This window comes from Marmota monax, unplaced genomic scaffold (assembly GCF_021218885.2).
Source record: "Marmota monax isolate L192 unplaced genomic scaffold, Marmota_monax_Labrador192_F-V1.1 WCK01_AAM20220418_F8-fsc00017, whole genome shotgun sequence".
Classification (NCBI taxonomy): domain Eukaryota; kingdom Metazoa; phylum Chordata; class Mammalia; order Rodentia; family Sciuridae; genus Marmota; species Marmota monax.
In genome coordinates, this window is record NW_026695241.1 from 6,001,985 (window position 1) to 6,029,936 (window position 27,952).

The window sequence follows — 27,952 nt, forward strand, 5'->3', positions numbered from 1 at the left end:
GGGACCAGGCGAGCCCTGGCTTTTAGTCACAGGAGGAGGCAGCTTTTTCAAATTCGGTCTAAATTGTAGCACATCTAGGTGACGGTCACCTCTTTTCTGGCTGTGCTGTAGTTTTTGGTGTGAATTTTCCTTTATGAAACCCTCTTGGGCCTCCCCAGATTTCAGCAAGCTGGGTTATTGGCAGTGAGAGAGATCAAACGAACCAAACATCTGCTGTGACTGTCGTAGGTGCCAGGAAATTACGTGATGGTCAATCTGAAGTCTGGGGAAGGTGACCTTCTACCAAGCCCACTGGTGGGCCTGGTAGAAGCTGCAGGGTTGGTGGCTGGGTGGTTGTGCTGTGTGAAGATACCTGATAGACCTTTCAATTATTTTAAACTGAATTGATTTAATTCTGAACTTAATAAGAATCATGCTGAATTGAAAATGGAAACATTAGTGAAACAGAATCTGAAAGAAAGAAAACCCTTGAGCAAGCCAGGGGGGACAGTAGCTGCTGTGGAGCGGCCCTGAGAGCAGAGATCCCGCTGCTGTCCTCCTGTGCAGCGGCCCCGCCCACCATTCTGTACTGCCGCTCTATTGTTGGCTCTTAACTTCATTCATTAAAGATAATAAGATTTGGGGACTAATGTTTTTTTTCTATCTGTAAAAGCCAAAAAAATCGTGAGTCAGAGGCTGCACCATTCTGTGAGTTTCCCCACAGTGGGTTTGTTCAGCCATGTTGGAGTTGTTCACTTCGTGAAGGGCAGCGACCCTTCAGAAAGAGGGCTGACCTTGGCTTCCCCTTGAGGCGGCTAACTTAAGTGCTTAAGAAACAGCAGAGCTGCTGTAAGGTGACTTGGTGCTGGAGCCCCAGCCTTGCCACCTCTTAGCTGTGGAACTTTGGACAAGTGACTTAACCTCTCTGTGCCTCAGGATCCTAATCTATAAATAGCAATAATCATCACCAGATGCCATGTGAGGGCAAAGGGGGTGTGCAATGTGCTGTGAGCACGCAGTGAGGTGCTGGCTTTGTTGTCTGTTCCTGGGTCACCTGGCTGTGGAGTCTTTCCTAACATTTGACAAATTTCTCAGATAACAATCTGGAATATCGCTGACATTCTGTTTTACTGGAAATGTAAAGAATTTTTAGGGGAATGTTCCTGAAGAGCTAGGTTGCCCCATCTGTGCTGAAGCTCCTGGAGCTGTATTTTCGCCTAGTGTCCCTCTTTCTGGGTTCGGAGTTTCTATCGCTCTGACTGACCTTGGCCTGCTCCTTTGTTTCCATGTGGTGGAGCCCATCCTGCCTGACGAGGCCTCAGGGCTGGAGACCAGCGCTTGCTGAGGACCAGAGTGCACGGGGGATGCTGGGAGCTCCCCGTTCCCACTAGGGGGGCAGGGCTCGAGGGGGCGTGCATAAATGAAGCCGTGTGCATCAAATAATTGTTTGTTTATCATGTTAGGGTTACGGAGACATGGACTAATGATCTCTGTGATAGTTTGTTGTTGTTTGTTGTTTTGAAGGGGAATAAAATAAGACTCCAATATTGTCCATATAAAATAATTTACTCAAATAAATCAAATCAGTGCAGATGAAATGAGCAATTGCATAGGACGGCCTTGCTCAGATGGTGGCATTATGCCAAGAGTAGATCGTTCCCTGTCCTGCAAGGAGCTCCCGAGGTGCAGTGGTGGGAGTGAAGATGACTCCGGCCTGGAGCTCACAATTCGAGCCCTGCGTTTGGCACATGCAGTCATCCTGTCCCTGTTCTGCAGCACCAGCCAACCAACTGGTCACGGCTTTTTTTGGCAGAAGCAGTGCCAGGTGGGACTTGGCCCTCTGTTGACAGTTCATTTCTTCACATCCTATTTTAGAAAGGAAATCAGTGCTAAATTAACTTTTTTATTGGCTGTTTTAATGCTAAAGTTCCAAGAAACACCAGGCCCCTGGATCTTGCATCACACGGCCCACATTTCCTGTGTCCGTCAGGAAGCTGTTTGTGGGTAGCGTCGCGGGCCTTGGGTTCATGATGTCCTCCCTGTGGAGGAACTTGCCTGTGGCGTTGGGTCCAGAACCAGATTAGTTCACACCAGGTGTCTTCACAGTTGGTGCTGCCGTTGAGAGGCGGGAGTGAGTCTAGAGTACCCAGGGCTGTACTGTGGCTTTAACACCTGGCCCAGGGAGGAAATGCCACTGCTTGTCCTCCTTTCCATGGCGACCTTTCGTTCTCACAGAAGCAGCAGATTGCAGCTCAGGGCTTACCAAGGTGGAGCTGAAGGCAAGCTTCCTAGCAGAAGCCTCCAGAAACCCACCAGCCAGGCTGCTGCCTCTGCCCTGGTACCGTCCGCCGACTTTGAGCCTGTCATCTTGACTGATTGGACTAGGAGGCCACAGTGCTCCTAAGAATGAGTTAGAAAAGTCTAAAACCAGAAAAGAGCAGTCACTTATTTTCATTTTTTAATTCTTGCTGCCAGTCTTTGCTCTTATAACTGAAGGGCTTTCACATACCATTAGACTCCACATTGTTTTCCTGGTAATATAGTATTTCAAGATGTGTTTAACTAGTTGTGGGTCCACCTTGTTTAAAATTCCAGGGTCAGGCCTTCCTCAGTTCACTTCTCCCCTTACTTTGTTATTTCCTAACAAATTCACGGAAGTGGAGCTAGTTTTGCCATCTTCCTTACCACCTGTTGTGTCCAGTTGATTTTGACAAATCATACATCCTGTGACGTTGGCAGCAAAGGAGACGAGCCGTTGCTTTGTAGTCTTGGAAAGTTGATGAAAAGTTGTTTGCGAGGTGAAACTAGTACCTTGTGAGTTTAGTTTGCATTTGTCATCATTAATGAAATCCATGTTTCCTTATATATTTGCTGGCTGTTTCTTTTTCTTTTTTCTTTCTTAAAATAATAGCATTATTGAGATCTAATTCACATATTGTATGATTTGTCTTAATATTTAAGTTGTATGCTGTACAATTTTTTTTTCTTCAGATAGGGTCTCATTTTGTTTAAAAGACTGACCTCAAATCTTGGGCTCAAGTAACCCTTCTGCGTCAGCCTTCTGAGTGGCTGGGACTAGAGGTGCACACCACTGTGCCCAGCTCTCTGTGGTTTTTAATATGTCTTCAGGGTTGTGTAACCATCACCAGTCATGAATTCCAGAGCATTTTCATCATCCCCAAAAGAAACATGTGCCATGACAGTCACTCCCCATTTCCACCCTTTCTCCTCAGCCCTAAACAAATACTAAGCTGCTTTCTGGATTCTGGACATTTCATACCAATAGAGGAATCATACGTATGTGATCTTTTGTGACTGGCTTCTTTGGCTCAGCTTAATGTTCTCAAGTTTCACCCATGTGGTGGCACATATCAGTACTTCCTTTTATTGCTACCTTGTGTTTATTCATTTGCCACTGAATAGGCATTTGAATTATTTTTACTTTCTGGCTATTATGAATAATGTCATTGCAAATATTCACATGCAAGTTGTTATATAGACACATGTTCTCATTTTTCTTGGGTCTATTCTCAGGAGTGAAATTGCTGGCTCATGTGGTAACTTATCTTTAACCTTGATATAGTCTTTTTTGTCTCTTATACTTTGTGACCAGTTTCTTTCTTTTTGTGGGGAGAGGTACTGGGGATTGAACCCAGGTGTGCTATACTGAGCTATCTCCCCAGCTCATATTTTATTTTTTATTTTGAGGCAGGGTCTCACTAAGTTACTGAGGCTGCCTCAAACTTGAGATCTTCCTGCCTCAGCCTCCGGAGTTGTTGGGATTACAAGTGTGTACCACCACGCCTGGCTGTGTCCGAGTTTTAGAAGCAATGTTTCCTTACAATTTGAATCCACTAGATCATCAATGTGTTAGCCCTTATCATGTTTGTTCTACATATTTTCCTAAACAGTAAATTTTTAAAATTGCTCATAAATTTTGAATGTATAGTTGAATCTGATTATCTTTTTTATTACATTTTACGTTGTTTTTAAAGCTTGAATGTTGGGATAACCCCCCCTCAAGGATTTGAAAAATTTTCAATCATTTTCTATATTGATTTTTAGTCCTAAATCTGGGCTTTATTTTAGTATATGATATTAGATGTGACTCTGAATTATTTGCTTCCAAATTATAATGCCATCTTCTCTTTCCTTTTCATATTTTGTACAAGTTTAGATATGGCAGTAATTTCTGATCTTCCTGTGTTGTCCTATTAATCTTATTTAATGAGCATTTTTTGAGGGTGGGTTCAACACCTGAAGGATTAGTAATTACAACTTTTAGGTTTTTTAAGTTCTTTTCTCTTTATACTTCATGATGAATTTTGTTGAGTTAAAAAAAAATCCTGTTGGTTGGGTGTGGTGCAGGAGAATCACAAGTTCAAAGCCAGCCTCAGCAAAAGTGACGTGCTAAGCAACTCAGTGAGACCCTGTCTCCAAATAAAATACAAAATAGGACTGGGAATGTGGCTCAGTGGTTGAGTGCCCTGAGTTCAATCCCTGGTACCAAAACAAAGAAAAAAGAAAACTCCTGCCGGGATTGGGTTGGATTTTCGTTAACTCCATACACTAATTTGAAGCTGTATTTAGTCTTCTCCCACCTTCAACCCTCTGTCATTTTGTCAAGACTTTTCGTTTTGCAGATGTCAATGGGTCTGCTCGGTTCCTAGAGCTGTCCTGTTTCCCTTGCTGTGTGAGTAGGGTCATTTTCACTGTATTCACACAGACAAGAAAGCCTGTGGTATTTAATTCACTCACACAATCATTCGAGTGCATTCCATGTTCTGGGGGCTGCTGGAGCCTGCGGCCCTGGTGTGATAAGCCAGAGAGCTTGCCCAGGGGAACCTGCCACCCCAGGACGTAGGCCACAGCCTGCGTGGGAGTGGGGACTTCAGTGAAGAACCCCTGGGGCACTCTAAAGCCAGAGAAGAAACTTGGGCCAGTGTGGAAGTCCAGGGACGCTCCTGGAAGAGGTGACAGCTGAGCAGAATCTCAAAGGTGGATAAGGACAGCAATATGGGATTATTGACTATGCTACTGAAGCCTTCCATAGAAACGGGCCGATTCTTTTCATTTTTCTAAGACTATGAGCTTGGGGCAGAGGAATGATTTTTGTTGCTGCTGTTTTCTTTCTTTCTAATATATTCTTACATCTCTCTCATGCCTTTTTGCCAGAATCTCTAAAGCAGTGTTAAGAGAGAAAGGTGATGGCAGATTTCCTAATCTTGGTTCTATCTGAAGGTGCTTCTGCTGTGACTCCACAAAGGATGATAATGTTTATACACTTGCTAAGTTTCTTTTTGGAATTCAGAACAACCACGTGAGGTACAGGTCTTATCCCCACTGTCCGTCTGTCCATCCATATGAAGACAGCCATGAGATGGGGCAGCTGGACAGCTCTGCAGATGGTGAGGAGCCTCAGAGCAGACCTGGCGCCCCAGCCTGCTGGTCTGAGTCTTTGGCGCTGTTGGCTTCCTCATTCCTGGCCCATGGGCTTTTGCCAAAGGAGAATGTGCCTGTTAAGGACACTTGTCGGCAGCCCTCTCCCAGCAAGTGTTTATCCACAGGACAAGTGTGGCTTCACAGTGCCAAACGGTGCTCCCATCCAGGACCCCGTGTTGTGGGCTCTTTGTGAGGAAGAGATTCAATTCAAGGTGCAGGGGCTTTAGGCTAGATAGACCTGGAGCTAAGCTGTTCCCTCTGTCCCCGCAAGACTCTCCCATTCTGCCCATGCAAAACCTAATGTCATCCTGGCTGCCCTGACCTCGGACATTTTGGACTTTGCTCTATGAGAAAAGAGAAGACTCATGGGGCGGAGGGGAAGGAACTGGGCTGTGGAGTCGGGGGGGATCTGGGATTTGGCACCAGCTCCAACACTCAACTGCCCATGTGCTCAGTAGACAAGAGACTCAGTTTCCCCCTGAGCGAGGGTGGATGGGGTGTGCGCTCAGCGGGTTTGAGTGGAGAGCTGTGTGCCTAATACACAGCAGTTACTTTCCTATTGCCTTTTTCCTGCATTTAGGATTAGCCTTGAAAATTCCTTCATTCATTCATTTACCACCTATATGCAGTGCTCACCCTGCATGAGACACTGTAGCCAACCCGGGGTGTATACATTAGTAAACTAAATAGGCATGGCCCCTGACTGGGGGATTTGTAGCCTGGTGAAGGGAGCGAGACAATGATCTGGTAAAACAAAACAACACAGAACAGGATGCTGGGGGAGGGGCAGGCCGACTTGACATTGGTTGGTTAGGAAAAGCCCTTGAGGAAGAGTGGAGCCAATAGCTGAGAGAGAAGAAAGACCTTGCTAAGAATAGCATGATCCAGGTAGTGTCATAAACGTCATTCAGGCTGCCCCTGGATAGCAGAGGAGCACTAGAGAATCAAGGGAAGACAAGGAGACTCCATGTAGGAGGCTACTGCAGAAACCCAGCGTGAGCACGGGTAGTTTAGCTGCGGATGTCAGTAGAAATGGACAGACACAGACACATTTGAGAAAGAACTAGGAGGGACATGGTAATGGATGAGACGCGAAGGAGAGTGGGTGTAAAGCTTGGGGCTCAGTGTCTGCCTTGAGCAGCTGGTTGGATGGCAGTGCCCTTTCTTAAGATGGGAAGGCGATGGAGCCTGAACTCCTAGGAGTCTCATCATGCCCAGAGGTTTCCTGGGGGTAGATATTTGGTGGTTTTTGTCCTAGGAGGGGACTCCAGCAGCTAGGAGGGAGATATCCAATGAGAGGCCTTTGAAAATGAGCCCTATCCCTGAGGTCCAGGTGTGCAGGCCCAGCCTGAGACCAAGTCTTGACCAAAAGAACCAAGAAACCTTCCCTCCCCACACCAGACACAGAACAAAAGCAGCACCAAGTGATAACTGATGGCGAGTACTGTGGGAAAGGGGTGTGAGCATGGAGAGAGGCAGCCTCTGCAGCACACGCAGGGGCGCGGAAAACCAGGGGTGGAGCAGAACCACCCAGAAAAACCTCTGGCGCCAGCAGTTTTAGGCAGCATTGTCACTGTTGTGAACAAAGACCTGACAAGAACAATTCAAGGAGGAAAAGTTTATCTGGGGGCTCGTTGAAAGGCGAGTGACTCACCCAAGATGGAGATTCAACCAAGAGATTTTACTGGGGGCTGCCCAAAGGGGAAAAAAGGGGAGGCAGAGAGAAGAGAAAGGAGAGAAAGAGAGGAAGAGGGCAGAGAGCAGAGAGGAAGAGGGCAGAGAGGAGGAGGAAGAGGGCAGAGAGGAAGACGGCAGAGAGCGAGAGCTTGCAAGCTTGGGCTTAAGAAGGGTTGCCTAGGTGACGGGTCGGGTGCTGATTGGCAGGATGGCTCAGGAACAGCGAGCCAACACTGTGTGTCCAGCGGGGGTTGGTCTACAAAACTTGAATTTGGCGCTCTTCAGAGAGGAGGGGGAGGGTACGGGAGTCCGTGATGTTCTCTCTCGCAAGACGGAAACTTCGCTTTGGCAGGGACTCTGCCACACACCCGTCATTACTCCTTTTAGTTTTTGTGTTGGGAGCAGGGCGATGAGATGTCTGGCTACTTCCTACTGGAGAGGGACACCGGGTGTGAAGGAAGGGAGGGATGGCCAGGGTGCGGGACAAGGAAGCATGGCTGTGAAGGCCAGGGCGCTGGAGATGTGAGTTTCCTTGGGGCCGAAATCAATGAAAGCTCCTCGAAGCCATAGGTCATGGATAGTCTCGACCCAATCCTTGTCCCTGCAAATGGGGGAGTCAGCCAGCTGTCCGGTTGGAGGGCCTCCATGAGCTCCACGAGCCAGGTGCGCCCCATGTGAGCCTAAAAACACCAAGGTACCCCAAGGCCGAGAGAAGAAGAGGGAGGAGGAGACGCCACATGAGCTCCTGGCCGGAGGTCCAGTGAGAGGGACTGGCTGAGAAAAGGCCAGCGAGAGCCAGTGGGCCTGGCCCCGGGTGACAGGCTAGTGACGTTCGCAGTCGTGTTTCCGTTGTGTAGCTCCACATCCACGATGCGAAGTGCCCTCAGCCCTTGGTGGGGCCTTCACTAGGGACCGGTGTCCTCCGGGGGAGCAGTAGCTGGAAACCCCTGGGGAGGGCTGGTGAAGGTCTGGTTAGTCGTGTTGCCTGTGCTTCCGCAGGGGCTTGTGACACGTAGAGAGGCCCCACACAGGGAGTCCAGGGAGAGGGCAACCGCGTCTGAGAAGCAGACGGGGTGGGCGTGAGGAGGTGGGCCAGGAGGGCCGCCAGGAGTTGGGCGGGGGGCTAGAGTGGGGCCTGAGGTTGGGAGGGTTTGTCGGGATGAGGAAGGTCCTCCTCGGGCAGGGAGAAGGACCCTCGGGTGAGAGGTGGAGCTTTAGGGGACTCTCGGGCCGTGCAGCGGACGTGTCTGTGGGAGGAGGACGGTGGGCGTCAGCCTGGGCTCCTCCTGTCGGAGGCCGCCCGGTTTCAGCCTGGAAATGTGAATCCATGAAGCCAGTTTGCCTGGGGATCCTATAGGCGGGCAGCGGTGGGAGTACATAAGATGACCCTTAGGGGCCCTTCCAGATAGGTGTCAGGGTAGGCATGTCACCAGGAGGAGGAGAGAAATATTCCCAGTCACCCAGGGTTGAGGGGAAAGAGACGCGTGGCCTGGAGGGATCAGGTCATCGAGTTTCCTGGTGTTTCCAAATCTGTCTTCGATGAATCTAAGAAGGAGATGACTGAGATGTTCTGGAAGGATGCAGGGTGAAGGGGTCACCCCAGGTGGCAGGGGTGGGCGTTCATACATCACCTCAAAAGGGGACGTTTGAGTTGGCCTTTGGGGAGTGCTGGAAGGCGAGACAGGGCGACTGGGAGAAGTTTGACCCAGTGGAGATGTGGTTCGAGGGGGAGCTTGGTGGGGGTGTCCTTTAGGGTGCAGTTGCCGCGTTCTACCTTCCTGAAGAGGTGGGGTGATAGGGGATGTAGATCCCAGGGAATGTGGAAGTTGGAAGAGGGTATTGAGGTTGACAAGGGAAATGCTGAGGGTCCTTAAGATGAATTCTGACAGGGACACAGTGAACCAGAGAAGGGGTGGAAATGTCCCAAACTCGAGGGTTTACCTCTGGAGGGAGAGAAGGAGGGGAGCCTATGGACATGTGGGTTGATTCTGCAAGAGTGAGGATAAGAGAAAGGCTGGGATGGAGTGTGATGGAGGCATGGAATTTGGCTGACATGTCCCTTTCCAATAGGGGAATGGGGCATTGGGGCAATACCAAAAACTGGTGGGAGAAAGGATAGTGGTGAAACCTACAAGAGAGCGTGAGGGTTTTAAGGCAAAGGATCGTTTGTTTCCCAACCCCGACAATGGGGGAACAGGGTGGAACAGTGGTCCCCAAAACTCCCTCAAGACTGAGTAAGTGTCCCCTGTGTCTAAAAGGAAGTTAATTGGGTGTCCATCCACCATAATAGTGACCCTGGGCTCCTGAAAGTTGATGGTGGTCATCAGGGAGGGAGTCCCAAGGCCCCTTCAGTTGTCCGTTGCCAGCCCCAAAAGATCCAGGTCTGGGCTTGGGGTGGATCCAGCTCCCCTTCGGGGGCCGGGACAGTCCATGGCCCAGTGACCCCTTAATTGGCATTTAGGGCATGGATGTGTAGGTGGCCTGGGATTCGGGCACTCTTGTGCCCAGTGTTCCTCTGTCCCACACTTAAAACAGGGCCCAGGGGCCATCTTGAGTGGTGGACATTTGGCCGGAAATGAAGGGGCCTGTGGGGTCGGTCCCCGTAGAGCCTGTGTCAGCATCTGGGTTTTTTGCTCTCTGGCCTTCTCATCCCGGTTATGGTACCCCTTAAAGGCTGTGGCTAGGACTTCACTCTGAGGGGTCAAGGGTCCCCGTTCCAGTTTTTTAAGTTTCACCTGAATGTCAGGGTACCTCTGGGAGACACTTCATATCCAAACTATAGCACCTCTAAAGGACTGGAAGAGAAAAATTAAAATGTTTTTCTAAAATGAGACATTTAATATGAGTTTTAAATGTAAATGGCCTAAGCATTCCAATTAAAGGCATAGATTTTCTGATTGAACAGAAAAGCAAGATGTGGCTATACACTATGTCTGAGAAAACCACTTTAAATATTGACATATAAGAAGACAAATAATAAAACTGTGTTCCATGCAAATGATAATCAAGAGAATGCTAAAATGTCTGTCTTAAAATGTTTACTTAGGAATAAAGACGATTACAAGAGTCAAAGGGTGACATTACCTAATAAAAGGGGGCAATTTGTCAATAAGACATTATAATCCTAAAAATGTGTGTAGTTGATCTAAGCCTCTAACTCAAGAAAGTAGAAAAAGAAGAATAAATTAAAACCAAAGCAAGCAGAAGGAAGGAAATATTAAAAGATTAAGACCAGAAATCAGCAAAATTAGTCTTTCAAAAGACCAAACTGGTCTTTTGAAAAGATCAATAAAACTCATAAATCTCTAACAAGACTGAATAAGAATAAAAGAAAGAAAACACATATTACTAAGGCCCAAAAGTGATGAGACACTTATATAGATTGTACAGAGATCAAAAGGTTGTAGGGGAAAATTAGGAACAGTGTTATGCCAATAAATCTGATCACTTATAGAAAAATAAGCAAATTCCCTGAACTATTCAAACTACCAAAGCTCACCCAAGCAGGAATAGGTAGCCCTAAATATCCCTCTATTCATTGTAAAAATTGAATTTGTAGCTAAAAACCTCCCCATAATGATAACTATAGGTCTTCTTGGCTCCATTGATGAATTCCACTAGTGTTTAAGGAAGAAGTGATACCAATACCACACAGATTCCCAGAACATAAAAAGAAAACACTTCCTAACTCATTTTATGAAACCAGTATCTCTGAATATAGATGCAAAAACTTTCTTTTTTGTGTATTTATTTTTTCTGGTTATATACAAAGTATATTCACACCATTCATGTCTTCATACATGTACTTAGGGTAATGGTGTCCATCTCATTCCACTGTCTTTCAGCAAAACACAAGTAAATTGAATCATGTGATGTACACAAATGGTGTCAACTATAACATTTAGACTTTCAACGTTACAGTGGTGGGAAAGCAATACATGCTTATTAGAAACTGTACTTTGAATATTGAATTTTGATCTTTTCCTAAACTAATAATAAGCAGCCTGATACTTTCCCCCCATGCGGGGCAGCTGTGGTGAGTGGTGTTCTGATCTAGACGTACACCTATGCACAGCGTACTGTTTTCTGACACAAGCATTCAATGAATTGCATGAGTCATTCAACATTTTATCATAAAATAGGCTTGTGTTACATGAGTTTGCCCAGCTGTTGATTCTTCTGTGCTCTGAGCATCTTTACAGTCGACTAGGCTGTGTCATGATGTTCAACAGGTCAGTTGTATAAAATGCATTTCCAACCTATGATGTTTTCAACTGAGTATGTGTTTATTGGAATTAAATATAGGAGCATCTGTAAAAATATTATATATCATAACCCAGAGAGATTTAGGAAGGAAAGGTGGTTTAACATCCAATAATTAATGTGATTCAGCATATCAATATGTAAAGAAAGAAATCACATGATCAACTTGACAGATCCAGAGAAAGCATTTGATAAAATCTAAAACCCTTTCATGATTTAAAAACAAAAATGCCAAACAAACTAGAAATAGGAGGGAACTTACTCAACCTGATATGGGGCATTTATTAAAAAAAAAAAAAAGCCCACATCTAATAATGTATGTATTTAATGGTGAAAGACTGGTTGCTTTCCATGTACAGGATAGGATTTCTTGCTAGTCACTTCTGCTAAATATTGAAATAGGCATTCTAAACAGTGCTGTTAGGCAAGAAAAAGTAATAAAGGGCATCCTGACTGGAAAGGAAGATGACATGATTTTGTATATAGAAAATCCGAAGGCCCCCCCCCCCCCCCGCCGCCGCCACACACACACACAAAAAGCTACTAGAACTAATCAGCAAGTTTAGCAAGGTTAGGATTCAGCATCAAATATCAAAATCACGTGTTTCTGTGCACTAGCAATGAATAATCCAAAAAGAAAATTAAGAAAACAATTCCACTTTTAATGGCATCAAAATGATAAAATTCATGGGAATAAATTTAACATATTAAAATGTACATTAAAAAGTAAAAGACATTGTTTAAAGAAATTAAGGAAGACCTAGGTAAATGTGCATGCATTGAAATATCTTATTTATTAAAATAGTTACACTGTCCAAATTGATCTACAAATTCAACCCAATCCCTCTGAAAATGTGAGTTGCCCTTTTGCAAAAACTGACAAGCTCGTTCAAAAATTTGAATGACTCCTACTTCCTGGCCTTTAAATACCCCAGTTATCAAGACAGTGCACGGGACTTGGGGAGGCTTAGTGGGTAGAGTGCTTGCTGGGCACAAGCAAGATCCTGATTTAGTCTCAAAACTGCAAAAAACAAAAAAATACCCCCCAATTAGTATTCTTTGAAAAGAAAACAACACCCCCACATATTTATGGCATGCATATTTTTATGGCAATATAAAAATAGTAATATAACCAATATGGGAGGCTGAAATATAAAACTGGTAATGTGATAAAAATGTAGGACTACAGGAAAAGGCAAAGTAGAAAATATGAATGTATTAATTTCTCCATCAGTATCATGTGCTGATAGACACTGTATAAAGGTGAAACATGTAGGTAAAAATAGTGTTCTACTCTGTATGTGTGTACATATACATACACATCATAAACAGAATATATATTTTTAACTGTAGAGAGACTTTTAATTAACTACAGGAATAAAAACATTTTTCTGAAGTTGAATGATTATGGTTACACTTCAGTTTCTTCTCTCAAATTTAACTAAATTAAATGTAATGTTAAATTTAGAGCTGGTGTATATATAACATGATCTCTTTTTTTTACAAAATTATTTTCATTTTGAAAGTTTCAGTGTTGGATTTCCAAGTGATATAGTCAGCTATTATCTGAGTTTGAAATGCAGAGAGATCTGGACTAGAGGTTAAATTTGGGACTTGGCAGCATACTGCTGATTTTTGAAGCTCTTAGGCATGGTAGAGGTCACTTCAAGAGGTTCTTAAGAGAGAAAGGAAAAGATGATGCCCTGCGCATCTCCAACACTGTGCGCATGTATGGAGGAGAACCCTGCAGTGGAGTGGAGGAGGTGTGAGTCCTAGAGGGGAGGAACACGGGTGAGCAGTGCTGAGTCAAGCACCAAGGCGGAAGGAGCAGGGCCTTTGATAAGATGTTGCAATGTGGTGTGGTTGCAAGGGTAGACCACCTGGATTTACTCCTCAGTGCCGCATCCACTGTTGCCTTCTACTTTTCTTTCCCCAAAGCTTGCAGGTTAGAGAACCAGAAAATTGCTTCAGCTCCATTTGGAGAATAATTTTAAGACCTCTTTCATATTTGGGGTCTGGCTAACAACTGGGTCTTTTAAAGTCCTGCTGACTCCAGCAAATGCAGGCAGTATGTTTGCACCCTTATTTGGTTTTTATATGGCCACAAGTAGGTTTTTCTTTGAGAAATGCTTTATTAGACTGTTCGTTGGAGCTCCTTGGGCTCATGCCGTGCTGGAACTGTGTGGTGACCTTAGCCGTTGGTGGACGATGTCTTTGTGCCCTTTGCTGGGACCTGCGTCCGTGTTACTCAGCCTACCTGTTAGCATGCTGGCATTCAGCAGTGTTCCACCTCTAATGCTTCTCCCAGCACTGTCCACTCAGCAGTGCCCCTCCTGCCTCAGCTCTCAGTGCCAGGAGGGCCGTGAGGGCCACTGGGTTGCCAGCTGCTCCCTATCCCGTGGAAGCCATTCTCTGCTCTCCTGATGCTTGCACTTTTGCACCGCACCCCTATGTTGATCCCAGGGAAGGAGGTTGGGTTTGTAAGCCGAGCCGTGCACTGGACCGGGGTGTGTAGGACGCAGGTGTGGATGTGCATCTGATTAGTTTCCCATTTTCTCCCCTTCTAGGTAATACTTACTAATATCCAAAACAGAAGTCCTAAGCCCGGCCCTGCTCCCCACGATCAAGAACTAGGTTTTTTCCTAGAAACAGGACTTCAGAGAGCCCATGTCCTCTATTTCAAAAATGGGTAAGCGTTCTTCATTTTTTCAATCCACATCCTAAATAAGGATAATAGACTTTTACTGCTGTCTTCAGTTTAGTTACTATAATGAAGTAATTTTAAATATGAACTACAATTGGAATATTTTTTAAAAAGAACGAGCTCTGGCTCTTCTTGTTGTCTCCTCTCCACCTGGCCCTCTTGCTTTCCCATGAAATTTGAAGGAGGGGTAAGAGAAGAAGGAGGGCATTTATTGACTGAGCCACAGGTTGGGAAACCAAACCCAGGCGGGTGGGTCTCATGGGGCCAAGTTTTGGTGCCCTTCCTCCTTGCGAGAGGCACTGCACAGGCCTCCCCATGTTGTCAAGGAAAAACTTAACAAACTGGAAACTCAGGCACACAAAAGCATCCCCTTTCAATGACTGATAAGCTCAGAGGATCGTATTTGCCACATCCTAGGCAGGGTTTGTGCAGGTGGGTGTGTCTGTAAGAACGCGCGTTCTCCATTCTACTTGAGCTGCTTTTGGAATGGGTTGAGGAGCACATGTGGGAGGGGGCTCTCTAATGCATTCATGTCTGTTTTCCTGGTGTGTTGCTGTTGTGAGAAACATGCTGATTCTGTTCCACATCTCTTCAGTTGTCCCTTGTTTTGACATTGTGCTGCAGGATAGATGTGCATGGAGACCAACAGTAGGTATCTGTTCCTCTGCAGCTCCTCCAGCTTTGCATGGGAGGCCCCTGGGAGCTGGACCCCTTCCTCTAGGAGCAGTAGTCCAGTAGTGTTTTAATTGGCAGAGGGGACACAAGTCCCAGCTTCTGGAAAAATGAACAGCAGAGCTGCTGTCTCTTCATTTTTAGAGCTTCAAACCTTGGGGTGTAGATCACAGCAGTTGGATTCCATCTGCCTGGCAGCCAGCGCTGCGACCATCCATTTGCATCTGTTGAGAATAAATGCCTGTTTTCCAAATCCTATTTAACTGTCTGGGAGGAAAGGCCTGCTTTGCTCCAAAGGCCACGGGTTCAGCTCAGCAAAGACCACAAAAGGTCAGGATCAACACCCCGAAGTTTGCAGTGGCTTGATGGCTTTGGCACAAATATGCTTTCAAGTTTGATCTCATCTGCTGTTGCCTGAGATCTCTGAGTAATGGCGCATGCCCTCTAGACTAAGATGCTGTTGTCTGTTGTAAAGAGAGGGGGAAGGGAGGGAACATGGAATATCATTCTAATGATCTGTTTCTTCTCCCATTTTACAAAAAATGGTGGTTGTCACAGAGGAACCCCCAACCCTTGCTCCCCTCTAACCTGTGTGGATGTATTGATACGGAAACCCACAGGAATCAGTCCCCTGTGGGCTCCCAGGGGGGCTGAACCAATACCTTCTACTGAAAATGCTTTCTGTGAGATTGATCAGTTTGGTCCAGATAAGTTATTTTTCATCTTTGAAGCCTATTCCTTGGAGAGGAAGAAGCAGGACTGTTGGGCTCTGACCTCAGTCCCTGAAAGGTTGGCTGCCCCCAGAAATCCAACTACAATATAATCATGAGAGGTTTGCACTAGAGGACAGGTTACATGCTGGGGATTGCTTCCTGACTGATTTCTTATTTAACTTTGCTCAAGTTCATTGATGCAGCTGTCAGGGTCTGTTGCCCTTGTAAGTCTTTTCTTATCCTCTTGCTCTTATCACTGTGTTCCAAGAACCAAGTACTCTAAAAGGTCCCTGCCAGCTGCAGGGTTCTAGAGGCTGGGGTTGGTGGCAGTAGTGGGAGATTATTCTTGGTAGGTGGAGGTGGGGGCCAGTGTTGAGACCATGAAATGTGAACAGAAGAGACCAGTGGGAGGGTTTGGACATGCCAAGGGGCCATCAGATGCCTCTTACCAGTGGGTTATTCAGGGTGCAAGAGCCACATGGTCATTGGTCAGTGGATGCCACAGGAGAATGGAGGGAGCTGCTGTCTCTCAGCCCCAGGGCTTCCCACAGTTCCATCTTCTGATGTATTTGCTCCTTGTATCTCACTCCATTTTTGTTTTTCTGGACTTTTCCTCTATGTGTCTGGAAGGATGGTGGACAGGATGGACTGTCAGTGTAGGAAAATACAGGATAGAAGAGTTTGGCGGTAAGAGGTGGAAATAGGAAAACTACATCTTATTTCTTTAGTGATATAATTAAATATATGCTCAGCTTTGGGGTTACCGTTCCCAAGGACTCACTGGGTTATGGAATGAATCTTACTCTTCTAACTCTCCCATCTTTTCCAGGAGTTACCACCAAACTGGTGACCTTGAGTATCCTCCTGAAAACCCCATGCCAGGAAGTTCCTGGCCCTGCAGCGCCTTTGCTCTTAGGGGCTCTGTTAGGTCTGCAGGTGACTTCTCTCCATCCTCACTGCTGCTCCAGTTCTCTCTTCCCTCTCCACTGCCACCTTGCATTTCCACGATTTCACAGGAGTCCAAATCTGGCATGTGATTTGCTGCAGGGCACATAGTACCCTGGGTTCCAGGTTTCTGACCTCAGTCCTTTTACCACTGAGCCTTGAGGGGGGCTGGTGAGGAGCACTTGACCCCCAGGTCTGGAAAAACTGCCTTTGCTGGGGCAGTTTCTGCTTAGTCTTTTCCGGTAGCACACAGAAGTTTCTTTGTTATTCTCTTCTTCCCCTGTTCCCCCATTGTGCCCCCACTTCCTCCTTCTCCCTCTCTTCCTTCCTTTCCCTCCCTCTCCTCCTCCATGGCTGCCATCTGGGCCTGTACCATGCTCCGTCTCTGGCCCCAAGAGACACTGGTATGGTCCAATTGGAATGCACCCACCTCTATTTCACATCTGTTTCTCTTATCCCTCTGGGTGGCAGCAAAATCCTCTTAAGGGTGAAAAGAATCTTGTCAAGTCTCTACAGAGGGTAGAACCAGGGAGCTCTGGCCCCAGGCCAGGACTCTTGCCTCTGGATTCTCAGAATTTCCTCACCCCAGCACACTTTTGTATGAGGGACAACAAGGGGCTCAGGCTAGACCTGGACTTGGAACAGCCTGTTTACTTGTGGGACCTCAGTTTCTTTATCTGTGAATTGGGGCTAATGCCACCTACTGCAGGAGCTGTGGGAAGGAACAAGAGAGTAAAGGCTCGCGGGCCATGTGGCGAAGCAGGGGCAGATGACAGTCAGCAAACTGTGACTTCCAGTACTGATGGTGCCCGCCAGTTTCCTGGCTGAAAGTGGGACCAGAGTAACGCCAAAGTCCAGCTGAAGTAGAAGGTCACAGGAGTAGGCATTGTGCACTTGACTGCTGGGCCTCATGCTGCCAGGGCTTGGAGGCAGGGCGTTATCCACAGTGACTGCTGGTGTCAGCTTGGTTAATGCCTGGTTGCTGATGGCCTAATGGTCCAACTGTGGCAGGACGGGGTCTTCAGTGGTAGCTCACCAGTGGCTGGGAGTTGGCCTCATTCCCATTCTCTTCAGCCTTCCAGGGAGAAGAAAAGTGTGACTCCCCACTTGACTTGCCGGGGAGGCTTGGATTTGGGGTGCCGCTCATTTGCTGCATTTATCTTAGGACTAGCTAACCATCCTTTGTAAACAAAGGGTAGTGAAGGACATCTCAAGTAATGTGGCTTATGTTCTGGGTGAGCAGAACAGTGCATGTCCCCGGCTCTGGATGGGTTTTGATCAGGGCTGGTAGGGATAAACTGAAGCCAGGAGGAGATGTGGCCATTGGTTGCTAGGGTGCAGCACTGAGTTTTGACTCAGAGAAAGTAGCAAGTCAGGCAGGAGCTATTGCAGGTTCCCCGAGGGGCTTATGGCCAGCCCAGGGGACAGAGTGTGTGGAAAGGCTTTGGATTCTGTTCTTAAGGTCAAACACAGACCACAAATCACCTCTATGCATTGGCTGCCAAAAGTTTTTAACCTTCCCAAATAATCTTATTAAACTTTGTCACCATTTACCCTGCTCAGTGTAGCCTACCCTTGGCAGAAAAATGGGCAACGAGGCCCTGCTGTGTCCCACAGGCTGCTGAGGAGGGGTGCCTCTGGGGTTTATCACCTCAGGGACTGCAGTGGCCGCAGACAGGCTCCAGAGGCTGTGTGATTGTGGGAGACATCATGGGGAGGTGTGGCCAGGAAGCGCAGCTCAGGGCTCCATGCATTGGTGTCTTAGGCACTCATTCTTTACAATCTGGCTTCAGGCCATCTCCCTCTTGCAGCAGGAAGAAGTACCTACTTCTTAAGCCTCACACGACTTTTGACATTCTGAGTCCATTGCAGAGAAGGTGAGCAGTTAATACACAGCAGTTGTTGAACATGACAGTCTTCAAGAGAGACAGAGATGAGAAAGAAATGGGCTTTGCCCTGCGGGAGGTGGTAGGAGAAGAAAAGGGGTGAGACATGAGCATTAGTAACTTTAAAGGTCGTATCATGGTTCTTTAAAATATTCAGCAATGAAAGAGCACCAAGGACTCTAAATGAGCTGAGGTTCCAGCCACGCCCCCTTACCATCCAGGCGTTTGGCGCGGCCTCTTGCTCTTCCATTCAGTGAGGGTTAATTGTGTGCCACTCCGGGCCAGGCCCTATTTTAGGTAGTCAGGATAGAGTGGTGAGGAAGAAAGACTGAGTCCCTGCCCTGGAGTTCACGGAATAAAGAATCATGGAGAATTAAGAATTAAAACAAGCAGTTTCATGTTGTGACAAGGTAAGTCCAGGTGGTCCCAGGAGCAAACAGGAAGGCTGCTGTGCTGGAATGGCCACATGATTTGGAAAAGGGAGTAAGGATTTGGAGAAATGGGCTTGAAATTGTGTAGATGCAGATAGACTCGGGAGGCTGTTGGGGGTTGGCATTCTAAGTGACTGGGAGGAAGATGGAGTCCGAACTGTACTTGGCCTTTGTGTATGTATCCTGGAGGGAATTCATACAGAAATCTGGGGAGTTTCATGTGAACCTCTCAGCACAGGACTGCTATGTGCGAAGTGCTGTGCTCCGTTCCAGCACCTGTTGGTGAATATGAGAGTCTAGGCGCAGGGCGGGTGCTTGTCTAGGGAGGCCAGGTAAAAGCAGGTAAACCCAGGTGCGTGATCATAAGTGGTCAAAGTGCTGAGAAGTGAATCAGTGCAGTGAAAGCAAGTGGCTGAGCACTTTTGCTCAGATCACACGGCCAGGCCAGGCGACACTGGGATGAGACTAAGGCTGAGGAACGTGGGGGCCGCTCAGGCAGGGGAGGAGTATTCCAGGAAGAGGGCCCAGAGAGGGCCCAGGTCCTGAACCAGGAGAGAACTTGATGTGTTCAATACGCTGAAAGGAAGCTGAGCATGGGGCACACAGCTATGATCCCAGTTCCTCAGGACGCTGAGGCAGGAGGATGACAAATTCAAGACCAACCTGGGCAACTTAGCAAGACCCTGCCTCAAAGTGAAATAAAAAGGGCCAAGGAGGCAGCTCAGTGGTAGATCATTTGCCTAGCATGTATAAGGGCCTAGAGTCGGTCCCCAGTACAGCAGGAAAAAGAAGAAGAAGAAGGAGGAGGAGGAAGAGGAGGAGGAGGAGGAGGAGGAGGAGAAAAGGAGTGGGAAGGTAGTCCAATAGCTGAAGCATAGTTAGAAGGGGGACTTAAGATACTGACCCTGAAAAGCCAGGTCTACTATGGCAGCATACAGTCGGAGCATGACAGTTATCCAAAGGAAGATCCCCAAGGCACTAGTACAAAGGGGAGGTGATAACTGATGGGCAAGACACTAGATGCCCACCTCCGAGGTGGCAGCTGTAGTGGAGACCGGATAGAGGGGGTGGACCTGAGGTGTGTGTGAGGAGCAGCTGGTGGTCAGTCTGTGCTGACAGCAGGTCATGGGAAGGGAGAGGCCAGTGATGACTCCCGGGTTAGTCTAGAGCAGTCGGTTGGATGGGTGGGGACAATGAGAGGATTAGATTTGGGAAATGGAAGTCAGATATTTGCCTTTGGACAGGTTATGTTTGAGATGCCTGTGCCAAGTCCAAGTGGAAGCGTCAGCTGGAGGATACGGGAGCCCGGGGGTAGGCTGAACTTGAGTCATGAAAGAAGAGGTTTCAGCTACTGATTACCTGTAAAGCCTGGGGACCAGATGGGCTCTGTGAGGGGCAGAGGATAGAGCAGAAGAGAAATCTGGGGCTGCCTGGAGACCTGCAGGAGGTGGACGCTGGCGAGGGAGAAGGCAGAGAGCCAAGTGGGGCGTGTGCAGGAAGGAGGACGCGGTCGCTGTGCAGAATGTCGCAGAGAGGCTCCGAGTGTGAACACTAGTGTAGAGAACACAAGATGCCGTGACCCGAGGAGGCGGTGGGGGCAGAAGCTGCTAGGGGACAGTGCAGAGCAGGTTGCAGGAAGGGTGACAGCAGTGTGTGGCGGCCACTCTCCCCAAGCGCTCTTTCTCTCTGGTTTTCTTTTCCAAGGTGAAGTTCATGCTGGAAGGACAGCAGGTTAAACACCAGGCTAAGAAACAGAGAATCCATTCTTCAGGTGTGGAGGAGCCATTAGCTCATGAGGGTGGGGAGTGGGAAGGCCAAGGACAGAGTGGTGCATTTGGCAAGAGTGTAGTGCCACCAGCTCATGTCCCCCGTAGCAGGGGAGCCTGGGCCATTTTACATGGCTTCATGGCCACAGGCTGCATTCTGACCTCCATAGGAACCAGGTGGGAGAGTGAAAGATGGAAGGAGAGGCGGAGTGTGTGGGAGGGGGCTGCAGAAGGGGGGTTCTGTGTCGTTTCCGCAGCCTGTGAGCCAGGGCCACCTGGGGATGCCCCATGTCACTCAGGCATTCATAGGTTTGCGAGACTCCATTAGCCTTGCTCACTGTTCCCAGCATTTCACGTGAGTCATTTCCTACAGGGGCCCCTTTCATCATAGTGGACCTGACAGTGGGTACTGATTCTGAAAACCCTGGGGCCTTTGTTTAGAGAGCATTTGTTTCAGCCACTGCTCTTTATAGATGGGATCCAGTAACCAACCCGTGAACATTTACTGAGGCCCTCACATGTAGGTCAGGCCCAATCACTGCCTCACGGAGTCTGGATGTTTATTCAGGCTCACACACCTGGGTGGCTGCAGAGCTGGGACCTCAGACCACTGCCCTTGCCACTCAGACCATAATGAGTGTGCCCAACAAGTCCCTTCCCCATACATATGGAGTCACAGTAGTACAGCTTGAAGGCATAGCTTACACTAGGAAATAAGGACTTTTAAAAGAAGGTCTAGATGCAGTCATTTATATCATAAAAACAGTCAGCTAAATCCATTTTGCTTATATGGAACTGGGTCTGGCTCACCCCTTCAAGCCATCATGAAGGCAGGAAACAAAAGAACCCTCATCTATTTTAATTATGAAACTCCAAGACCACTGTTCTCTGTAATGAATTGTGGGGGACAGGTCACTGCTTCAGGACTTCATGAGCCAGCACTCAACAGCACAGTAGAATCCTGTGCCTCTGGAAGGTCTGTCAGCATTTGCCCAGATGGGTGCAGGCCTGCTGGTGTGTCTTTGACTTCAAGATGGGGCAGGTACTTTAGGCTCCACAGTGCGGAGGAGCTGGGTGAACTAACTGCAATGCCATTGCATCTCATTAGGCCCTTCCCCACGTGGTTTTGCCCAGCTGTCTGCTGCCTCTAGGAAGGCAGGCTGTAATTCCTTCACCCACCACTGAGTACTAGAATTCCCTGAAAGATTAACTGGTTTAGGATAGTGATTTTCAATTTTAATGGGGTTTGAGGAGAGAGAGATTCTTTACTTGTTTGCTTATTTATTCATTTATTTGTCAAATATTTATGTGGTATGAACTAGGATGGGGATGGGCAATGAGCCCTGTGGAATTTTTAGGTTAGCAGGAAAATAATCACAAATGATCTAGGCCTTTCAGGAAAGGGGAAAGGGACAGTCCTACTTTTTTTTCCTTACCTATATAATATAGTATCTATTTCTTTTTTCAGAGTAGAAATTAGAAGTTTATTAAAGGACAGCAGAAAAGACTTCTCCCGGAGGAAGAAGGGGACCCAAGAGGTGGAATCCGTGGAAGGGATGTTGTCTCCCCTTTTTATAGTTCTTTCAGAGATGGAATGTAGGTGGGAAGGCCCGAGGGGTGGGACACAGGTGGGCCAAAGAAGTAATCTGGTCAGGAAGGACTTCTGAGTCAGCACCTTTTTGCTGGGGGCTGTTCATTAACATTTCTTTGAGGTGGACTTTGGCCTAGGGCCTTTTCGGGACTTCATTAACATTCCACGAGTTGTCCTGCGTTTCCGGAATCATTGCCAGCATGGCCTCCATTTTAGATTTCACTCGGCATTAGACCCGATTTATCTAACTACGCTGACTACCTAACTTTAAATCTGGCTTCATTTCCCCCTCTAATTTGGGAACTCCTTACTGCCGTAAGGAAGGGGGGCAAAGAAGATCTTTCTGGCTTCTTCAGGCTGAAAAGGGATGATGTGGGGCAAGCAGTTTGGAGTCCCTCTTTAAAAATCGGGTCTATCGAGTGGTCCATGATAGAAGTCTGATTGAGAAGTAATAGTCTGGAGGGCCATTTGAGTGATGGATGGTCTATAAGAGAAACAAGAATTCATTAGTACTGGAACCATATTGATGCAGCAATAAATGCCATAGCACAGGAATATGCCAATGAGTATGATGGCAAAGACAAAGACTAACAATGTTTTCCACCATGAAGTACCAAGAACCAGGAGCTAAGATATTGTTTCCATGACAAAGTTGCTGAGGACATGGCTTCTATCTGAGCATGTAAATCTTTAAGGATATTTGTCACATTGCGAGAAATGTCAGGAATGTAAACACAACATTTAACTTTTAGGGTTACAGATGTCCTTTTCCTTAAGATACAGTTTAATAATTTAATGTCATCTGGTCTTGTAAAATCCTTTTACTAGTATGACCTCTGTGTCTAATAGAGAAATCTTTAATTCTGTTACTTAGGGCTGGATAACCATACTAACAAACATTAAGCCTACCTGTGTAGGTTAGAAATAAAGGCCTTAAACTAAAAACTACTCTGGCAGTTCCTTTTGATAGTTATCAGGCATTCCTGTCTGAGAATCTCTTTTGCAGCCTCCAGTTTACTTATTTTTGGAAATTACATTTAACTATTATTATTATTTAAAATGCCCAGGGATAGCTGCGTTTTGGCTTTGACTGTCTTTGCTAAGTGTTTAAGATGAAGCAAGTCAAACTGACTTTGTTTCTATCTATTGTTAACAGTCAGCTGAGTTTCCCTGGGAGTCCCCGGGGAACTTACAGCAGCTTCTCAGTTCCGCTAGTGCCATTTGCGCTAGGATGGGTCCAGGCCTTGCTTGACCATGTGGCTTCCCTTGGAAGCATCAGGGATGTCTCCCTTTTCTGATGACCCTCCTCTTCACAGCAAATGCACTGATTGGCTTTCTGTCCTCCACTGGTCTCATTAATCTCCCTGATCGGGAGGTTATGTGGCCTAGAGTTGCAAAGCTCTTTGGAGAAGTCCCTTATTCCCTGATTCAGACTGACTCAGAGGGCAAGAGCCAAATATTGGTTTTCTTGGCCCTTTTAATTTAACTTTAATTTTAAAACTTAATCTTAAACATCTAGCAAATAAGTTTCAACAGCCTTATACTAAGAGTACTGGGCTTTAATGTCTATCTCTCTATCCTGTAGGTGATAACTCCTTATCTTAAGTTGACCCAGGTTGTGTGTTCTTAAAGCAGTACCTCTGCAAAACATTAACAGGCAATCTTTAGATCATTTATAAGAAAACTACAAAATAAAATTATCAAGAGTAAAAACATATTTAGTTCATGTAATAGCTACCTTGAATTTTGGCAGAGTTATACATTATAATCCCCTGTTTGAGATCCTGGTAATCGTGACAAAAAAAACCAACTTTTGGACACAACTTTAACTGTACTGAAATCTGGCCTACTTCTTCCATAGTCACTTTCACATGTAGTGAGATGGGACAGAGCCTTATCTCAAGTAAGGCAGGGCTCTTCATAAATCTTGAGTACTGTAGTTCTGAAACTGATCTTTGCTTTTTAAACATCATTTTACAAAGCCTACATAAATTGTTGTGAACTTGAGCAAACACAACATAATATCACATCTAAAACATGAATTAAAGAAAGGCTGAAAGCTTTTAACCTTTTGTAGAAAAGTAGCAAAGTACTTTTGTGTTTTGCAATAAAACCTTCACACAGATTAGGCTCTCATTAACTTAAAAATACATTTAAATTGTATCTCAGTGTAAAAAGTAACATAGAACTTTACATCTTATCGATAACAAGTCCAGTTATAGAATGCAAATGATAAATAAATCTAACATGTTTTTCTTTTTAAGCCTAAAATTACCATACAACTTTAGAACACCAGCTTGATACAATGCTCTTTTGAAGCTTCTACCTTACAGACTTGTATACCTGGAAGATATGAACACATTAATAGCACCAATTACATTGATGTTTTTATATTAACCAAGTTTAGCTTTTAAAGAAATAACATAGCACAATTCTCTAAAACAACAGCACTTGTTTAACCAGCTGTTTAATTTCTTTAAGATTACTTGCTCAAAAACTTACACTTATAAGCAACTTACACAGACCTTCTTTATATCATTTACTTAAACACTCTTAATTACTTAATCATATAGATTCTTATCCAGAAACACATTTTCCCTCTATTAAATCCATACCTAGAACCTTCTAATTTTTCTTTTTCATCTGTTAACCTCCTTCTGTTCACATTTTAAAACAATACTTGTAAATTTTATAGACATCCTTTTTTCATCTATTTACCAAATTTAAATTGAGCCATTTGAATCACGTGAATCAAAGATATTTGGATCCATTTTTTTTTTTTAATTTTTCATGAGCGCTCCTCATCTGTCAATTGTCATATCACTGCATGATATATGGACATACACACATACAGACATACAGACATACAACACGTAACACAAGTGTAACACAACACAGTAGTAAAGGCCTTGTAGCTTTTTCAGGTGAAATCTCATTGCAATGTTTAAAAAAATTCCAGTTGATCAAAAATAGAACTTATCAGAAAAACATTAACTTGTCTGTAGGATCAAAATCATGAGCTCAAAAAAAAAAAATACAGAATCTAAGAAAAAAGCAAAAGTCCTAGAAAAAATTTGACCGGCCAGTAATTAGTAAATGCCATACAATTTACTCTTTGGTTTAATCTAGTTTGAGTTCCCATAAAAAGACACTTTTACTCTTTTTTTTCTTGGGCCTCAGATCTGTCTCCTACTGAGTGCTCCAGACTTCTATTTGCATATCAACTTAAATCCTGGCTGAGGTCTGGAAGGAACTGGGAAAACTGGAATTCTGAGCAGAAACCTCATGCCTAAGGCATTTTAACCATAAGTCACAATTTTCAGGTTTGAATGTTGAAAATTATGATACAAGTTTGAGATACAATTTATAAAATTTCATACCTTTACATTTTCCTACACTAGAAAAACTTGCTCACACAAAACTGAAAATAGGATCTCTACCATCAGAAGAAATTTCTTTAGGATCATTAAGTCACTTTCTTTGTTCTGAAGTTTCTAAAGTAGTATTAAGTTACATTAAATCACCTGAAAAAATCTTAAAAGAGAACCACACACTACCATGTATATCCAAAATTAAGCTTTAAAAATTTAAGACTGTTGCTATTCAATGTTATTTCAATAAGCCAGACCAACGTTCCAATTCAACATTTTTTTTTTTCCTAAATCTTACACACTGAGGGGAAAGATACCATATCATAATTTACTATCCTTGCCCAAGTTAATGCACTGGTACACCTAGTGAAATCTTCTCAGGCTACCCAGTTCAAAATAAAACAGACTAGTGAAATTTACCTATGCATCTTAGAGAACCTGGGCAGATTTTACTAATTATCTCATGCCTTTCTCAGTCCTACAACCTGAATTGCTAACATTTCTGACCTGCGAAGGAAGGGGAGCATCCAGGAGGAATGGATGCGAGGTTGGGAGTGTTCCATGGCCCATACGGAGGCAAATGTGATTGGGGCTTTCCCTCAGTGCCATTCATCTACCGATCACCCTAGATACCCCTGAGGGCCATCGGAAGGGGGCTCAAGAGAAAGGAACCTTAGGAATCGTCTGAGTGTAGCCCAGACCGGAATTCCGCAGTTGTTCCAAACTCCTTCCTCCACCTCCACGCATCCCAGGCAGATCGGGATTCGGGACACTGTGTACTCACGCCAATTGCTCTCCGGGCCCAGACAGAAAAGTTGGAAGCGGCTTTGGCAGAACCCAACATGCCTGCTCTGTATTGAACAGGTGATTGAGAGCTGCCTAGGCCGGGAAACCTCTCACCCGAGTCTTGAAGAGTGGCGGCTGCACTAATTGCGTTTAAGTAGCCGTCGGGTGCCCACCTTACCCTCCAGAAAGAAAGAGAGAAAGATGCACCTCAAACAGACATGGGGTGCGTGCATTTACCTCGGTGTAGAATCTCGGTCTGGGACCTCCAATATGTTACCGCTGTTGACCGGTGACAAGTTCTTGCTTCCCCAATGTTGAAGAATGACACCAAAGAAGCACGCCGAGGCAAGGTCAGAGTAGAAATTAGAAGTTTATTAAAGGACAGCAGAAAAGACTTCTTCTGGAGGAAGAAGGGGACCTAAGAGGTGGAATCCCATAATATAGTATCTAAAAACAAGATAACCTTTAGTGTTTTCTTGATATAACTGGAGATTGATTCTCCGTGGTGCTAGTGTGAGATCTGTTTGGTGGCAATGCTCGCAGGCCTGCTCCCGGGTGTGCTCTGGCTGGGAGTGGCATGCGTAACAACCTGCAGGAGCATGTGGTGCTGTCCAAGGATGCTGCCCACTGCCGTATGGCTCCCGATGATGCTTTTGACATCCACTTGTCCTGAGTTTGCTTTCCAGCTCCTCTTTGGTGCCAGGCATTCTTGAGGTGCTGGGAATAGATGGTGACAGCCCCAGAGAGGAGTCAGATTGTAGTACCTGATGTGGCAGCACATCCTAGGAGGGTGCAGTGATGGGGAGGGAGGTACCACTTCCAAGAGTCCATTTTTTAATGAAATTGAATAGATTTGGTGATCTTGAGGAGGTGTTGGAGCAGACCCTGAAGATACTCCCTGACTGGCAGCTAGCTAGCTGAGGGGAGAGAGGCCAGGGGTGTGGGACAATCAAGGACCCTCACAGGCGTCTTGTCTAGCCACACCATCCTTTTTTCTATTCTTTATTTTTTTCTTGACATTTAATCAGTAACAGACATTCTAGGGACAGTGCTTCCCATGGTCTTCTCAGGTCCTATTCACAGAATTTCATAGGTCATACTTGACACCTGTCCATCTAGAAGGACACAGAATGTCACTGTAAGGGCAGTGTCCGAGTAGTGTCATATATCCACATGAGCATGCTCTTAGCACTCCATTAAGCTCAGGACTCTTCTCTGTCCCTCTTACCTCAGGTGACAGCTCAGGTGCCAGGAAGGAGGCTCATCTTGAGAAGGTATGGCTCTGCCCTGTCCCAGGCTTTCGGTCTTCCAAGGGCTGTGCTTGGTCTTGAGTCACCACACTCAGTGGAGCCCAGAGCTGCTGTCCCCAGCAGGTTTCCATAGTTCCTACAAGTCCAGATGCAGGTTATCAGTCAGGGGTCATTTGTACCATAAGCAGTTGCCCAGTGACATACTAGATTAGGGTGTCAGACCTGGAAAGTTAACCTAAGGTCAAGTTCTCTAACAGAAGAAGAAGGGATTTGTTAAAACTTTGCCCACATTGTATTTTTTTCCTCTTAAATTTGCTTATGCCTTACTTCACTAGAACATAAAATTCTTCTTGGGTAGAGATTTTTATGTTTTGTTTGGGGACCTATTTATATCTTTTTTTTTTCTTGGTGCCAGATATTGAGCCCAGGGTTTTAAACATGCTTGGCAAGTACTCTACCCCTGAGCTACGTTCCCA

General features: G+C 45.8%; 1 protein-coding gene across 8 annotated transcripts in view; it reads left to right on the forward strand.

The window, feature by feature from the left end:
* Ttc7b (tetratricopeptide repeat domain 7B) overlaps nucleotides 1–27,952 on the forward strand; it is a 242,201-nt gene that overhangs the window by 64,602 nt on the left and 149,647 nt on the right. For 7 of the 8 annotated variants that reach the window (XM_046440663.2, XM_046440664.2, XM_046440662.2 and 4 more), the window contains one exon: nucleotides 13,929–14,050. The exons of the other annotated variant lie outside the window; for it this stretch is intronic. In XM_046440663.2, coding sequence (XP_046296619.1) covers nucleotides 13,929–14,050 — 122 coding nt within the window. The remainder of the gene's footprint in view (nucleotides 1–13,928; nucleotides 14,051–27,952) is intronic. 8 annotated transcript variants of the gene reach the window in all.